This window comes from Larus michahellis, chromosome 11 (assembly GCF_964199755.1).
Source record: "Larus michahellis chromosome 11, bLarMic1.1, whole genome shotgun sequence".
In the NCBI taxonomy this organism is placed as follows: domain Eukaryota; kingdom Metazoa; phylum Chordata; class Aves; order Charadriiformes; family Laridae; genus Larus; species Larus michahellis.
Window position 1 is genome coordinate 18,926,201 of NC_133906.1, and position 18,032 is coordinate 18,944,232.

At 44.3% G+C, this 18,032-nt stretch overlaps 1 protein-coding gene across 1 annotated transcript; it reads right to left on the bottom strand.

Moving 5' to 3' along the window:
• Positions 1–1,898: 1,898 nt before the first annotated feature.
• NMUR2 (neuromedin U receptor 2) lies at positions 1,899–10,348 on the bottom strand. The gene is made up of 4 exons (XM_074604516.1): positions 9,629–10,348; positions 4,621–4,705; positions 3,162–3,287; positions 1,899–2,158 (listed from the first exon to the last, which is right to left on the bottom strand). Exons 1-4 carry the CDS (start codon positions 10,346–10,348, stop codon positions 1,899–1,901), a joined length of 1,191 nt encoding a protein of 396 aa, XP_074460617.1.
• Positions 10,349–18,032: the final 7,684 nt, after the last annotated feature.

Genomic DNA, 18,032 nt, shown 5'->3' on the forward strand with positions numbered 1-18,032 from the left:
AAACATGGGCTAAAATTCCTCTTGTGCAGCATGAAAAGGTGGCTCACCAGCTGCCATGAGACCCCAGGTCTTGCATCGCCGGGGAGTCCCACAGCAAGAGGCAAAACAGAAGACTGGGGCAAACAAGGTAAGAGCCCATTTTACCGGGGGTATAACCCGTTCCTCCTGTGGTGGGACATGTCATCTGGATCCCCAGTGACCAGGCTGGAACAAGCCTTTATGCATACAGTGTATCATCTTTCAGGAACTACTGTTCTTATTCGTTATGATAACTCTGTGTACTCTGACTGTGTAAGTAAGTCCCAGCCCCTTGATGACACACATCGGATGATTTTCTGTGGCAGTGCGTGCCAAGCCTGAGCCCAGTGCGGTGGCTAAACCTAGCCCTGCGTCATGATGCACAAGGGAGGCATTTCTCTGAAACGCAAGCAGGCTTTGAATCTTGGGACACAGAGGTTTATAAAATTCTCGGTCACGTAGTGCATTCACCCTGTCCTCCCTTTACAAAACCCCGTAGGGTCCTGACCTTGCAGCTCGTGGAGCTCAGGAACTCGTCGACTCCTTCAGGATCTGTTTGCACGACTGGGATGTGGGAGAGTTTCCCAGACCTTATATTGTGCTTTGTGGTAAAAACTGAATACAGTTGGTGCAAAATCACTGCAAAGCTCTCTCTTTTATTGCCTTTGTATCAGCTTTCTGACCCTTCAGGTTTGTCCCAATTCTGTTGTGAATGGTTTCTGGCCTGTTTCCTAGTGTTCACTAACCCCGTGTAGTTCACCGACTTCTGCCATCCACCTGGTATGGGCAGGTGTGAAGTCTGCTGAAGTATGACCATAGGGCTTCCCTGGCAGAGACAACACATAAGCATCTGAAGTTCAAGCAATCATAAGAAGCTGTTGCAAACTGCAGGACGTGGGACACGGCAAGGACCTACCACAGTCCATTTGTACATGGTCAGGCTCAGTTCAGGCAGATGGGTAAAAATGAAGCTGTCCGATGCACAGGATAAGCCTGCAAAGACTGCAGACGTTTCACGTTTCCTGGGCAGATGTCCCCCATCAGCCGCGTTCTGGGCAAAGGAGTCACACCAGGAACATCCTCAGCTCCCAGCGATGGCTATTTCCCAGGTGATGTAGATGAATTTGCGGCATGCACGTGCCATGTCAGCACTGTGTGGATATTGTCAGACATAGTATGGGGAGATATGGTAGTAACATTGGGACTTGTTAAAAATAACCCACCAAAGGATAGTTTTTTTGACCAAGTGATTCAAGGCATTAATTACTAACCCCCACCCGAATCTTCACCCAGCTCAGAAAGCAAAGGTTTGCTTATCATAATTATTGGCTCCCTGGTTCTTCTGGCCCAGAAATAGCTATTGCTGGTGTCTGATGTTTTTCAGCCCAGCTCAGAGCTGCTCTTGTTCACGCCTACTTGCTCATGTTGCCAAGAGAGTCTTACAAAAGCTACACCTCGAGAAGATAGTAGGGGAGAGAAATGCGACTGGCTTGCCTAAAGCTAAAGTGGGTAGAGCTGCCCCATTTCAAACTAAGTAAACTGATGTTTAGGCTGATACACAAAAAGCCATTCGGTAAGACTTGGATAAGCTGCGTGTCCGTCCTGTGCTGGTAACATTGGGAGCGTGTCTCATTTTTGTAAAGCAGCTCCTTGCTGGCATAGTTTGCAGCCAGTAAGCTGAAATGTCCAGCCCTCCTATTAGCTTGAGGATAATACAATGCTTCTCAACCACCTGCTAATTACAGTCTCCTCCTGATTTCATTCAACAAGACACATCCCTGAGCTCTTCTTGCTGAAATCAGTCTTTTAGGAGGGTCTCTTCTCTTTTCTTAAAGTCATTTTCTTTAACTTCTCTCTCACCCGGATCGCAACATGGAAAGTCACAGACCAGTGGAGAGCTGAGAACTGCTGACAGATGTCCTGTGGGTGCCAGGGAGACTTGTGTCTTCAGCAGAGTCCACAAGATTGTGGTCCTCAACCACGAAGATGCTCTGCTGGGCAGGAGCCTGGTTAGGAGCATGTTTAGGGGCCCAGTGCTTGCAGCGAGGAGAAATCACGCTGAGGAAAGCCATCCTGAAGCGCTGGGACAACAGATTGTAAATGATGGGGTTCACGGCAGAGCTCAGATAGAAGAAAACACCTAGGAGAACAAGGGTGAGGGAAAGGAGAGAGAGAGAGACCTCATTTGTGTGTGAAACAATCTCCGAAGAGGAAAATCTCTTCGTTGCCTATACTGCTCCACCAAGCTTGGGTGCCAAGGGTGGAGGCGGCAGCAGCAGAGCTCTGCCCGCTGCCCTCCTGGCACAGGCAGGGGGATGTCTCGCCAAGGCGAGCTCGGGCACTGCAGCACACAGGGGAAGGAAAGCGGGAGAGAGAGCATTAACCGGAGCTCACCGTCTCCAGCTGCTGAGGAACCAGCTCTCTCCTGAGCTGTGCTGCGCCGCCTCCAGCACCGCCCTCGTCCCCACCGCCACATTTGCACAGCCGGTGCCCCCGTCAGAGCTCTCAGAGGACAACTTCCAGCCGAGGGGAGCTAATTTCTTACAACACACCAGGACAATTGCACGAGATCGGATCTGTCTGAGCTGCCTAGCAGCCACATTGGGGGTTTTCCCAGGGTAGACTGAAAATAAGATTCCTCCTTGAAGAAGCCTTCATTTTATGGCTGGCAGGGTTATAAACATTTGATTGTATCACCCAGTTCTAAGCAGCGTGTAAGTCTTTTGTCTTGCCATTTGGTAAGGTTTCCCGTTAGCCTGATGATGTCTGCTGCTGCGTATTCGCGAAAAGCAGGCGAAAGGCAGCAGCCTTCATTTCTGAATATTGCCAAGAAGGAATAGTAGCTGGTAATGATGTATGATATCCCTCCCCCCGCCCCCCCCCCCTTTTTTTTTTTCCCCCTGTTCTTTGTGAATATTCAGAAAACTGTATTGGACAGTATGCCCAGATCTTGAAAGTTGCAGATACCTTGCATGCAGTTTTTATTTAAGGCACTATTCTCACCACTGCCTGCCAAACCCTGAGAAGCTTGTCCACGCATGTCTCATGTTGCCTACAAAATAAACGACTACATACTTCAAGTAAACCACTCACAAATGCTTTTTTTTGCCAGTCCCTGTGCAAGTGGAAAAAGAAAGCTTTACCTGACACCACATGAATTAAGTTGAATATATTAGCCAGAGGCTCAGTCCATTCCACAACAAAGCTGAAGAAGAGTCGATCTACATGGAATGGAGCCCAGCAGATAGCAAAAACCATCACAAGGACAACTAGCATGGAGAAAGGGGAGAGGAAAAACAAGTCTGTTACGGGAGGGTATGCTTCACTTGCCTGCGCAGAGCGGAGAGAGTTCAGAAAGCTGGATATATATATAAATATACAAATTTGATTCACTGTTTCAAAACTTTTGCCATCCTTTCTGTCTTTCTGCAGCGCTCACTGGAAAACACCACCAGCTGAAAGAACAAACTTTCCACTGGTGGCTGTGTTTGATATCTCAAGGCATGCACACACAGAGACGGTCAAACAGCGGGGAACTGCCAGGTGGTGCCATGGCATGGGCAGAGCTCCGTGACGAACCCGAACCCGCCAGTGAGACGTCCGGGTGCCTCTGTGGTACCCGGGACACACCGACTCCGCTGTGCCTGGGAGGTGATTTCCTCTGCACGCTGTTTGTACGGCAGGTAGCAGGATGAGGCCACAGGAACCACCCGCTGATGACGGGTCTGTCTGGGTGCATTGTTCAGCGTGAAAGAAGAAGAGTTTGCCTCCACACGCACACCGGCCTGTGGCGGCTCTGGTGAGGCCTCTTGCAGACCCGTTCCGGACTTTGGTCCCGTGCAGAGCTGTGGTCACAGCCACGGGGCACAGAAAATGGGGCTGACTTCAAAGTACAATTTCCGAGTTCAGAAGGTGACTTAAGCTGCCTAAAAGAATAACGTCATTGCAGGAAACGTTGAAGGTGATTTATGTTTCCCGCATAAACACCGTCTCAGTAGCAAGGTGATCGTTGCCTTAAAAGACAGCCCTAAATTAGGAAGTGATGTGAGTGTTTTCAGAATGGTTGGAGCACAAATTCTCCCGAATGCCATACAATGTGCAAATCTGCCTAGGTCCTGCTTTTTCTTGGGAAGGTCTGGGTGGTTAAGGCAGCAGCAGGTGATGTATGTGGCTTGGCAGGACCTTCCTGTTCATGAGCAGAGTTCACGGTGTGATGCAAAACAGAGGTACGTCCTTCTTTAAAAATGTACAAGGTAGACAATTTGCACTCTGAAAAAGAGGGATCCTCCCTAGAGGGCTGCAAGAGCCAGGTTTGGAGTGAGGGATGTTAGAAAGTTGTCATGAAAGTGTCTGCCAGGTAGGTTTGCTCAGCCTCCTCTCGTGCTGGGGAGTTAAATTTGCCTTCTGAGTCGTTTGGTAGTTAGCCATGATGTCTCACTCCCATGCTATTCAAGTCCAGATGAAACACCAATCAGCCTTTTACTTTTGATCACAGCTACTCGCCTCGTAACTCTTGTATCCAATGAATTTTCTCGATGCCCTTCAGGACCCCGTCCCCCTCTTATCCGTGGTAGGTAAAACACAGAAGGACTCATTACTTACACAGCATCTTGGTGACTGATTTCCTGGATGGTCTCTGAACATTCACAGCCATTTCCTCCGCTTCCAAAGATTTGTCTCCTCTCAACTGGCAAAAGGAGAGAAACCGGAGAGCTCAGAGAGGAGACGACATCCCCGCCAGACACAGCCGGCTTGATATTTTGATAGCTGTAGTTCAAGGCGGCAAAATTTGCGGCAACTCAGGACTCACTGAAAAAATCTACATTTAAATTTCGGTTTTAGTCAGAAATGTAGTCTAGGGAAACATTGAAGCTTTAGGTTCAAAACGATCTGCAGATTTTATGCATCTGAGACTGCATATTTACGGCAAATTTGTATCTCAGTTCCCCTCTTGTCCTTTCTCAAAAAGTCAATATTTGGTTCACAGTTTGTGTTCAATTTCAACAGTATTTTGCTAGTCATTATTTTCTCTTCTAGCAAAATATTGTTTGTTTGTTTGTTTGTTTTCCTAAAAGTGTTCCCCACAATTAAGCACAAACCAATGATCCAAAAAATACACAGAGAGGCCTCAGTGAAACACAGCTGTAATCACTGGAAAAATTCCTGTAGAATCCCAGGCAGCTCATTTAGTGCCCTGAGCGTTTAGACTAATTGATATTCAATCCATCTAATGAACAAGAGCCATATACGTTCTATTGCAGACAGCCGGTGTGCATGACACGCACGGATCCAGGCACATCCTGCTCCATCACAACAAGGCTTTTGGGTTTTCTCCAGTAGTTTTTCCTGGACTTCTAAATAATGGACATAAAGAATAATAACCTGATCCTCCCTGAAATACTTCCGCGCTATGTTTATGGCGAGAGCACTGGTGCTTTGGTGATGAAAAAAACCAGGGTTAGATAATCAGGACAATTGCTTTGATTATAGAAGAAATCATCTATGGAGAGGGCATAATTGGACCCAGCTTCCTGAAGTGGGAACTTCTGATTAGCCAACAGATTTGGAGTGACGCTTTTTACAACTGAAACTGGAAAAAAACCTTTTAATTACGTGGGAAAGAATATCAGGAATGAGGGAAAAGGTAGAAATCAATTTGGATTGGTAAAAATCTTGTGAAAACCCGCTAGTTGTGCCATTTCCTTTTGCCTTTTATGCCGTGACTTTGCTTCCTGATTTTTGATTAGCGATACTTTTCCACAGGGATGATCGAATGAGACCTTCTATTTAAAACATTCTATTTATTCATAAAACCCATAAAAGGGAAACACATGTGAATCGAATTCTATTCAATTACAGTGCAATTCGGCCTTCCCTTTGTAAGTTTTAGTCATAGCCACCGTTGGTTAAGAAAGATGTTAACACATCTAGCAATAGATGTCTGCTCAGATTGATTAAAATCCCTGGTTTCCTTTCAGTGGTTTTCAGTCTCAACAGTAATCTATTCCAGGCATATTCCAAAGCCTCAGAGAATACAGTGGTCTGGTGCTGTGATAAACTAGAGACACATTATATTTTTCACCTTCCTCCTGTCGTTTTGGTGATGCTGTAAGGCTCCTCTTTAGCCTCAAGTGATAATAGATGGAGGTGTAACCAGCAGCATAACTCAGCAGTTGTAATTTAATAAAACAATGAGTTACGACAAAGGGGAAGAAGAAGGAAAAAAAAAAAGAGAAATGAGTCCATGGCAAAGGTTGTAACTTGGGTTCATGCCAATGGTTTGACAGAGGGAGAACTTCACCAAGGCAGCAGTTACTTTTACATCACTGTGGATTAGGAGGTTTTGTAGGGTTGCCTGGAGATGGATGTTACCTATTCACTACAAGAGAATTAAAAATGTCTGGAGTAAGAAGCTGAAAAGCCCCACATCTTTATTAGCTACAGCATTTCATACTAGAAATCAAAAGGCAGAGCCAAATTAGGGCCTCACCTATCTCCAGGCAAACCTAGTGAGGCCGCTCGGCAAAAGCAGGAGAACCATTTCTGTAAGCTCCTTGGCCTGTCTGACACAAGCGGTGATCAAACTTTCTCTCCAGCTGAAGGAAAAATTGATATTTAAAAACCACATTGCTTGTGCTAAAGCATGCAATTCTACCTACTTGCGTGGTTTGGCTGAAGCAGTTGCCACCTGGCTACTGAACTGCAGCCTGGGCGTCCTCTTCGCTCACTCCCATCGCAAAAGAAAATTTGTTAGTGGGTGCAAGGTTTGCGGGACAGCCTTCATGGAAAGAGGACAGACCCTTCCAGAGCGTGCTGGGCTCTGCAGAAATTAGCCAAGGGCAGTCAACTGTCCACAGACAATTTTGGTTTTAACAACTGGGCACTTAGGGGGCAAAAGAGATTTTGATGAGAAAATCTGGACCAGCTGTACATTGGCAAGAATAAGTTGTCCTGATTCAAAGATAGTTGAAACCAAAATCACCAGTGTGTTACTGAGGGGAAGAGACACTAAGAGAAGTATTGGACTCTTAACAGAAGAATCATCCTAGGCGAGGTCAACCTCATCCCACCCGATCATCTAAATCCCCTCATAGATGTCTGAAGTAGGTGGGATAAATAGGTCTCTGGAGTCTCCACTCCATTCATTAACAAAAATCCTAATTAAGCAGAATCTGACTTTCAAACAACCGGTGGTAGGCAGCTATCCCTGTGTCCTTTTAGAGATCAGTTTGAAGGAAATGCACAGGGACCTTGCGCTGAACCCTGCTGCAATGCAGACTTCTTCCCAAGCAACGCCACCCCACCTCTATCAGCGCTGCAGGGACGAGCTCCTGCAAGCAGCCATGTTCTCCCTCTCCTCTTCCTCCTCAGCTTTTTGGAGGAATGAACAGCTGAACTGGGGTTAAAGAAGAGCCTGCCTGATTTAGGGAGCGGTCCTAAAGGCACCTGTGATGAAGACCCCATGAAAGAGACAGCAGGAAGCTTCCGCAATCAAATCTAATGAGGCTGCGGTGTAATCATCAGTGTTCTCTTCTTTATGCTAATGCTGGAACTATCTATTGACCGTAACATTGTAGTATTCAACCATCAAGCCTTAAAATTATATCCAAGCAGATCATGAGGTAATTGACCATGAGGTAATCAACTTGAAGGCTCTGTTGGCCATGAATTTCCCAGTGAGAAAGACCGATATATTTTTTCCTTTTTGCAAGGAATAAAATTAAAAATGAACTCAGCTACCGTATGACCCATGTTAGCTACCCTCTCACAGCTGCTTAACATGTCACATGTGCTTCCTTCTGTATGGCATCCCCGGGCTCTCCTGAACACTGGCAAAGCTCGAGGGAGAAACTTTGGCGAGGAAATGCCTTTCCACAAAGCCTGGACGTGGAAAGTCTATGCCTCTGTTTGCCGAATTTGAGCTGTTGTGCAGCCTTTGGATCAACTCTGAGCTTTTCCACTACAGTCTACGAGCAGTACATGGCACTCCGGAGACTCTGGAGCGTTGCTGAAGCTTCATAAATTCCATCCTCTGTGAGTATATAAAAAGTGCCTTCTCTTGAAAAATTATATACGTACACTCAATTCTTCTATCATTTCTGTTGAAAAAATGAATCTAGCTTGCCTAGTGCAATTTAGAGCTCAATGCAGATCCACCCAGGATGGGTGGCGTTCCAATTTTGGAAGTCTGAGTTGGATACACAGAAAAGCAGATGCAGAAACAATGAACACTGCAGCCCGCGGGAAAGACAGCTTGAACGTATCTGTGAGTATCCACAAGTCCTGGGGAAGCAGCCCTGGTCTGGTACCTGGCTTCTCTTCTGGGACGGGGATTAGGAATATCTGCTCCCACAAACAGAAGCTATTGCAATCTTCAAGACTTCTTTTCATTAGTTTCGGGATTTCTCTTTCTTTTTTAAACAGCTATATTTTCAGCACTTTTTCCCCCCTCCGGGTTTTATTTTGCAAAATTTTCGGTGAAACTACGTAAAGACCCCACAACAGCCGCTGGGTTGTGGGGATAATTTAACCCATTCATTGCTTCAAAGGTCTGCTCTGTGCTGTGGATTTCTGGCAGTTCTTGTGCCTTTTTCTGGGTAAGGAAAAATTGTTTCTGTATAGTTTCAGGTGACAGTAAATGTCAGACATCAAACCAAAATGATATATACACCAGCACAGATTTGGTTGAATTTCTTGCACATTTTTCAGTAAGTTCATTCATCTCTACTAGCATATTGCATCTCTCTCTTGCTATATGATTAGACACAGCTTTTTAAACTTTATATTCAGTGCAATGAGATAGGATTTATATTTTCCAAATATATATATATGTAACGTATGAGAAGAACAGTCATTGATTCTCTCTGAGTAGCAGAGCATTTCAGTGTTGTGCTACATAGCTTTATAATACTGTGATTCTGATGATTGTTTTATCTGCGTATTTACATGATGAATACTTGGTAAAACTAGTCTCACTTTCTGGAGAGAGAATGAATATGCACTCTAAGGGAGCCTTAATCAATGCTGAAACTATGCCATAGTTATATAAAGAAATGATTGCTGAATTTGCTAGCTGCAGCAATAAGATAGAATTTCAGTTTATGACAGCTTTGTGAGTTTTCACAACTGAATATTATCATTGTCTCCAAGGAAGGAGAAAAATGAAGTAATGCCATGGAAATTCCACAGTCACAAGAAGAGGGAAAACAAATAATACACCAGATTCAATCACTAGCCTGCTCCTTTTTATTCTTTTCACTTTTTCCTTTTGGTCTAATTCCTTCTACTCCCTACTACAAAGGCGCAGATCTCTGAGAGGCTGGAATCAATGTACAGACTTGGCTGTTTAAGCAACATTCAAATGTGAGCAGCAGTGATGGCAAGTTTTTAAAAAAAGATGGGGGTAAATTATTCCCCAACATAGCTATATTCATTTGAGAATGGGATTACACCAAAAAAGGAGTTGGATCCACTGTTTTCAGGGGTTTGAAATACTTTTGGTTTTTTGGGGGGAAAACAGATGAGGTGAAATCACTTAAAAGACACGTACAGACACAAACACACAAGAACGAGCTAAGGAAACACAGAGAACAGTTGGAGTAAGACTTACTCTTAGCCCCATCAGATAGTACAGCACACTTATTACCCCCATAGGCAGCACATAGAAGAGGAAGGAGGTAATCTGGACAATACAGTTGTAGATCCACATGGGCACGACTACAGTGCAGGTAGCAGAGCCGGGGACCAGCGTGCCATTGGGGAAATACTGCAGCATGATGCCGTGGGTGCCTGTGTTGGGGAGGGCGAAGAGGACAGAGAGGACCCAGAGCACCACGATGGTCCTCAGGGCACGCTTGCGAGTGCTCTCCAGCTTGGCGCGGAAAGGATGGAGGATGGCAATGTATCTCTCCACGCTGACTGTGGTCACGCTGAGGATGGAGGCAAAACACACCGTCTCAAAGAGCGCCGTCTTGAAATAGCAACCGACGGGCCCAAACAAGAAGGGGTAGTTGCTCCACATCTCGTAGACTTCCAGTGGCATCCCGAAAAGCAGCACGAGCAGGTCTGAGATGGCGAGGCTGAAGAGATAGTAATTGGTCGGGGTTTTCATGTTCCGGTGCTTGAGGATTACCAGGCAAACTAAGAAGTTACCTACCACCCCAACAACGAAGATTAGGGTGTACACCAAAGCCATGGGCAAGAACAGATGGCTCCGTCTGGGCCCGCACAGGAAAGCTAAGTAATCCTCAGTGCTGTTTAAGTACCTCCTGAAATGTTCTTCATGTAGAGCAAAGTGATTAAACCAGGAGATATTGCTGATCCAGGCCATTCCTGGATCTTCTGAAATGTTTCACAAGCGAGATCCCTTCTTCTGTAAGTTTCTCTGTGCTCGTTTGCTCACTTTTTGCAGAGAGAGGAAGAGAGGGGGGGGAACCTCTTGCCAGACCTGGATGCACAAAGCCACCGAGAGATGGGAGTGAGTGTGTTTGCCTGGCGTCGGGTAAGGTTTTGCCGTTGTAACAGCTGTTCCCCTGCAAGGAGTCCCTTAGCCAGAAAGCCCCTCCTTTCACACATATTCATTGGCTCGCTAAGTGCATTAGATTATAGAGTAAGAAAAGAGGTTCCAGCTACTTGTATCAGCTCCCGCAGCAGATGCATTTACAAAATCAGAAATGTGGGATTTAGAGAGCTGGGAATCTGAAAGACAGGATGTGACACTAGCTGCAAAATGTTTGTATTTGTCAGAGGGTGGGAAACCAGACAAAAAAAAAAAACCAAACCACAAACCACAAGCCAAAACTCAGTGCAAAAAGCTTTTACAAAATTATATCGATGCTACATCCAGTTATGAGCCACAAGCAAAATAAAAAAAAAAATATCTGGCATGATTTTATTTTTCACGTCTCTGTTGATTTGTATTTTCTGTTGTCTACAGCAGCAAGTACTTAGAAACAGAGTTTGATCGGTAGAAAGCCAACCCGTTTTTCTAGTCATTCATGTGAAATTAGGCTACTCTAATGTTTCAGCCTTTTTTAAACACTGTATTTTTTTTTCTCCTGAAATCCAACATTGGATTTTAATTGCCAGTCTTATTGATACCAAAATATATTTCCCACTTTCCTGGTACGATGAAATCTGAGCCCATATTCTTAGATAGCCTTGTTTTGAAAATCTTTCTGAGGACCGTATTATTCCAACGACATATTTATTGCCTCCGGGACTAAATTTACATGATTTTTTTTATAAACTCTTATTTCTTCCTGAATGACAACCATTCTGCAAATACACTTTCTGAGCCAAAAAAGCGCATCCTGCAAGGATGACAGCTGTGTCAAAATAGATCATTTAGCACCTTATGAATGCTGGATTCCTCACGGCATTTCTCTAAAACAAAAAAGCTTCAAAGTGCATGGATGTCGTTCTCCAAGATTCAGAAAAAGTTCAGCTGTTTGGAATCAAGGACGTGCAAAAGCTGAGGGCTAGTTTAGGGAATTTTGTCAGCTCGTGCAATTTGTCAGCCCCATACCTCTCACTAGCTCTCACTTTTGAGTCCCTGCACAGTCCCTCCCTTGAAGCCAGGTAAACTTTTTACATCCCCAACATCCTCTGGCAAGGAGCTCCTTGGGTCTACTACGTGTGAAGAGCCACCTTCTTTTCTCTGTTTGACCCTTTAGCTGAGTTTCCTTGGCTGCTACCCTAAGATTGCATATTTTTTACCATCCAGGAGCAAATGAACAACCTTTTCAGCTCGCATCTCCTTCAAAATCCTGACAAAAGTGAGTTTTCCAAGGAAGACGCAAACTGTCCCACTGTAAGTGGCTAGACAGTGAACTGATCCCACAAAACCCCCTGTTTTCTGACTCTTAAGAATTGAGGCTGTCTTAGATCCTGTCGCCTTTACTCCTTCCCTCTTTAACTCTTCTGGTTTAGTAGTGGTTCAATAACCTTGCAAGAAAAAATATTGTATTAAGCACAGACTGCCTCCAAAAATAGCAGCAGGTGGTAAAGAACTGAGGTTTGGTCCCACGGAGATGTACTCAACGTGGGGAGCCTGAGGGTTACTGTGCATTCAGTTGAATAGTTAGAGGCATGGAAGGTAGGACAACAACCACACTAAAAGACAGACGCATGTCTCTTGTGATGACTTTCGGGTGTGCTGAAATTATCCTGCGTATAAACTCTCTCCCTCAGAAAGACTCTACTCATTTATTTTATCATTGCACAGAGGTATTTTGTTCAGCCGATTGAAAGGTTTTATTGGATTGGTGAGCAGCAAGTGTGCTCTTTTGACCTATTTCTCCCTTCATTAAGAATTCATCTTAAAGAGATTCCTTGCATTTTAATAACGTTGAAAGAATGTGAATTTGATTTTGAACTGCTGTTGGTGTAAGAGGTAGGAACAGAGGAATCATTAGTAGGGTGCCTGGTCAAGACCAGGATTGACTGTTCCAGAGCACAGTAAGAGATAAATATTTGACAATTTATGCAAGACTAAACACTTTCTGTACCTCTGCTTAACTTTACAGGTTTTTTTTTTCCCCTTACTCTCTCAACAATATTTTATTTCTTTCCATTTCTTCCCCAGTAAGTTCCACCACTCTCTGTACTGCATCGTAGCTGAGGTGACTGAACACTTCTGAAGCAGCTACCAAATTGGTCTTCATTTTTCTTCTTACATCTTAACCTCTGTAAAAAAATTGAAAAAGAAACTTGAGGTCTGTTCAGCTTGAACTCACTCTTACAGAAAAGGAAGCCAAAACAGACTGAGGTATTTACTAAAATAAACCAACAGGGCAGCCATACCCACCACGACCTCTGTGAGAGGAAGGCAAGGGGCTGCAGAAACACATCGGGTCCCTTGAAAGAGTGGATGTTGCAGGACCGGCTGTGTCTGCTTCCACTTCTTCTCCCTCCTCCATCCTTCCTGATTCTGCTGGGCTTGGGTGCTGACAAGCTGTACGAGTAGATGCACAGAAGAAAATCGGGTCTATTTATCTAGCAGGTCACCCCCGCAACCATGTCTCTGTGACCACGATTAAGTGGCAGATGGAGAGGACAAGGAGAGCGGGAAACATATTTCAGCTCGTTTCTTGAAGCTTTATCCCTTGTTCTTTACCGTATCTGTCTCAATAAGGACAGGCGAGTGTACCTAACCAAAGACAAGCTCTGGATCTGTATGACGGGAAATATTTTATTTTTACAACTGAGACAGAAAATAAAAACAGATTTTCCTTTAGAAAGTAATATTAAAGCATTTGGTATTTTTCCTTATAAAGCGCACTTCATTGGTGCTTGCTGTAATACACTCAAAGGAAGATGGTGTGCTGCATGCTGGCCCTAGACTTGTGCAGTTTTATGTAATAGTAATGTAATTAATGTGACGTAATATTTAAATTAATGTAATTTACACTATGCAATGCATATTAATGTCGTGTAATATTTGGCAACTTTAACCCAGACAAGGGTTTTTGGCACGGTAAGTGTCTCTACTAGTCGGAGTGTGGCATTATCCCCTCAGGCACTGACTGTGCCCTCACGCTGGTGGTATCTCTTGTACCACAGGTACCTTGCGGAATCTTTCCCTTAGCCGATGTAACGTGCTCCAGCGCATTCCTGGGCTCCACTGCCAGCAGCAAAGTGCACATTTAAGAAGAGGTAAATTCAAATGCCTTCATGTTTCCCAAAACTGTTACGAGGGCACCCATTAGTGGCTATATATTTAGGTCAGTAAATGGTGAATAATTTTATATTTTAAGGAAAATTGGACACATTCATCAAGAGAGACAGAGGTCGGTGGAGGTAATCCAGAATATAACAAATGGATAAATCCTCCACTGGTCAGGCTTACAGAGGGATGTACTTTCAAGAACTATGGACCATGACGGTGGTCTATTCTGAACAAGAGGGAATGGGTTCAAGCTGCAGCAGGGTAGGTTTAGGCTGGACATCAGGAAAAAATTCTTCACAGAAAGAGTGGTCAGACACTGGAATAGTCTGCCCAGGGAGGCAGTGGGGTCACCATCCCTGGATGTGTTTAAGAGTCGTTCAGATGTGGTGTTGGGGGATATGGTGTACGGGAGAACTTTGTAGAGTGGAGCTGATGGTTGGACTCGATGATCCCAAGGGTCTTTTCCAACCTGAATGATTCTATGATTCAATGATTCCTTGGAAGGGCTGGAAGAGGTATGGGGTTTGCCGCAATTCTTGGCAAGCAGGTGCACTAATTTTTATCTTCAGCAATTACAACCTGGCCTTTCATTTCCAATTTTTAATTTCCGTTTGCAGCCATCAGATTCTGCTTTTTCAGTGTCTTCACTCTTTCTCCAATTTGTGGAGACAGAAGGTAGGTGAAAAACCCTTTAGGAATCCTGTGAGGGGAGTGCTCTCCAGACTGTCTGAGTGTGCTTTGCCTAATCCTTCCAGGACTGCCTGCAGAGCCACGCTGCTTTCTGAATTACAGGTTCAAACTCACTGTTTTAATCCTTTGAGAACTTGGCAGTACCAAGTATCTCTGTCCCACAGGGATGCGAAGAAGAGGATGCAAGTAAAGAGGGCGCAGAGCTGGTAAGCAGAAACGTTAAGCCATACTGCACTGAATATATTAGCACGATTGCTAGAAAAATATAGTTCCATTTCCCTTATAAATTACTGAGCCATAATTATAGGTCATGGATTAGAGTGGGGTTTTTTCTCCTTTGAAAGGCTTCTTTGGATCACGATAGTAGCTGGAATGTGAGTCCTTGTTTTTCTAAGTATATTCAGTAAAACATTCAACATGCCATCAAATGCGTAGATACATTTTGTATATTTTCTCTCCCTCCAGGCTGGAGGAGTGAGCTGCACTATGATAATAGCTGGATCTGCGGTAGCCTTTCCATGCCTTATTGTAAGTCATTTTGCAATTATCTAGGCTCTTCACAGACAGCTTTTCCATGGCTGTGCATGATATCTGAAGTCCCCAGGATATCAATCAACACACATAAGAAATGGATTTCATGACTACAGTACAAAATACCAAGGAGGGCACCTCTGTGCCTGGAGCAGCTGGCAGTCTACACCGACAGCGCAGACACAGGCCACTTCAAGAGTGGAACCCATTTTGCCTAACTTCAGTGGTTAAAACCAGCAAATGAGTCTACGCGTATTTTTCACACTCCTGCTTCAGTCAACAATGGGAAGAGGAACCTCCAGAAAGGGATTTGCCCTAAACCACAGCACAAGGTAAGAGATAGGAAATGGAGGAGCTTATCTTTTCCTATTGTCTGCAGAGGGAAAGTGGGTAATAAGGTTTAACAGCAAGCTTGTTAAACAGATGAATTCAGACCCCAATTTTGTGCGGTCTTATCTATCCTCCCATTAGGACCAGTCTTTAGAGGGAGCCAGGTCCAGGGTTTGTCTTTGAGAAGCTGTTGGCAGAGCTGAAAACAGGACCGGAGAGCCAGCCAGCAGGTGAAGAGTGAGGAGAGTCCAGTGGTAAAACGACTCCCTGGTCCTCTCTTATATAGCAGGTACCTACTGACGTGGCTTTCTGCGATGAATTGCTTTGTTAGTGTTGATTCTGGAAATCCGTGGGAATGACGTTCTTCCTTTTTAGTAACTGTTTTGTCTGTGTGTTTGTGCTCATGCTTTGAAGAGGCAGTGGGTGGCAGGTAGGGACGTGGTTCAGGCTTGAGATGCAGGGGAGCAGCGAAAAGGGCTGAAAAAGAACTCTGGTGTAGAAAAGCTTGTCATACTGAATGTGCCCATCGAGACACAACGTGACTCAGATTTACATGGGGGAAGATGAAAGGATTGTCATGGCAGAAAATATATTGAAGTTGGAAGCACGACACAGAATGACTCAGATTGTCTGAGTCAGGAGGGATCTGGTACTACAGGACTCAGGTTTACGCAGGAAGAATCAGATTACTCAGCATCTCTCTGTGGTTCTTGGCATCTTATTACAGTACCGATACTCCACTGCAGTTTCTTCCTCTCCCTGTGGTGTGTACGTTTCTTGGGAGATCTCAACTCACTTGATTGTCCGACCCAAAAGAGACGTAACTACTTTTCCTGACATGACTCATCAGTATTATTTTTCAACTCACATCCATTCGGCTTCTGTTCTGCACTTTGGGATTTGGGCAAGGATTTCTTCTCCACAGGAAAAACCCCATCTATATCGTAGGGTCTGCACAGCGGCTGGATATGTATTAGACGTATTCACTGATGAAACAGAAGGAATCACAGTGACAAGTCTTAACATAGTCAAAGAAAGGCAGTGAGGCATTGCATTATTAGAGGTGGTAGAAAGTTACCAATTTTTTATAGAACTGAAACCATCAGTGACAATGATAAATGGGACACATGGAATTCACATAGCAAATATCATATATAAAGCTAATAGTAAGAGAAACGTTAAGAGAATCCCTTTTCTGAACATTTCTTTCTTTAAGCGTTGGCATGCAGGTAACCTTGCTGTAAGAATCATAAAGTTTATTTGAAAAGTTTTCCTTCTATTGGAAAACTATATGCACTCTCTGTTTCCCCCAGAAATGCAGTAATATTTTATTTTATACTCTATGGAACAGTTTGTTCAGAGTTGCTTACATATGCAATTTAAGAAACTGGAAATTAGACAGCATTTTTTCCTTTTCTTCTAATTTCAGAAAAGGCTTGTTTAAATTGTCTATGCAGGTTTAATTTTTCTTGGCTCCAGTAAAAGTATTATTCTACTGCTCATAAGGGTGACTGTTTGGTAAAAAGCACCTGTCGAGAGTTTCCATTCCCTCCTGCCTCAGCTGCTGTTCAGATTGCTTTGTGAGCTGGATTACAGCAATCACCCGTCTTTGTGTCACATTGAGGATCAATACTATTTGACTTGGAATTAATGAAACCACCTTTATGAAGAAGGATGTGCATAATTTGGAACATTGATATGCTGGCAGATGATGTTCTCTTCCTGCTCTTTTCCCTATTAGACTACCCCCAGGAGTCATATCCTGGTGTAGTTAAATGCAGCGAGGGATGGTACTGATCTTCTGAATGTCTCCTGCTGCAAGGTTAGCGAGAGAAAGAAAACTCTAGACAAAACAGTGATGAAAAAGATACATGCCAGAGGGATAATTTACCGTAGTTTTCAAATAACGTAAAAAGCCTTAGACGTGCAAAGCAAACTGGATCAACTTATTAAGAAGCTTGTTTCAAATTGTGGTGTACACCTCGAAAACATTTTTGTGCTTTGCAGCCCACTCAGTAGTGAGATGATCCCAGGCCGAACTGCAAAATTAGGTAAAATAACCCATCCGTGTCCTCTGGAGCGGAGGAGCAGGACAAGGAAGAGTGCCCACAACAGCTCTCCTGTGCAGGACTGGGGTGCGGGGTTGGGTGGCCTGAGCACCCCCGTGACCTGGTGATTGTGGTTCCGGTGGCTTTAGTAGCTCAGTTCTCCAACAGGATTTAGATCAGTCTGCCAGTTTGAGAGCCGTGTTCCCCTCGCTGAAACTGAAGATGAGTATGAGGCTCAGGAGCTTCCCTGCACACCAACAAGGGAATGAAGGCTGTGTCCTCTTCATTTCAGATCCAAAAAAGGGCTGTTTGGACATTTCCTTGTACCATGGGCACTGAGGCCGCAGCTGCTGCAGTGTGTCTCTCCCTGTTCTTCCCCAGTGCTAACGGTACGGTGGCTGTACACATTTGCCTTAGTCCACCTCTCTTTACTGGGAGGCCAGTTTAGCATCCAGACTGATAGACACTTTGTCTAGCCAAGACACCTTCATTATCTGCTCATTTGCAAACTCCGATCCACAATTAGACCTGAGCTGACCCAGAACTCTATTGATTTACTCTGATTGTACTAAATGCTAAACATATCTCTTACTGACGAACACCTGAATGTATTCCACAATACCTTTAATAAAACAAATTTCTGCATCAGAGAGAAATGACTCAAATCTGAGTCAAGTTGTTGTTCTCTCAGTACAGCGAGGGGTATTTAAATGGGTAGTAATATTAACTCTGAAATGACATCAGAA

Bases quoted from the DNA above. Each gene is read 5' to 3' on its own strand.
- NMUR2 (XM_074604516.1), bottom strand. From the start codon at position 10,348: ATGGCCTGGATCAGCAATATCTCCTGGTTTAATCACTTTGCTCTACAT. The intron at 3,288-4,620 runs GTAAGTAATGAG...TCTCCATGCTAG, and splicing joins ATCAGTCACCAAGATGCTGT to TTGTCCTTGTGATGGTTTTT. The intron at 2,159-3,161 runs GTAAAGCTTTCT...TTGTTCTCCTAG, and splicing joins CTTAATTCATGTGGTGTCAG to GTGTTTTCTTCTATCTGAGC.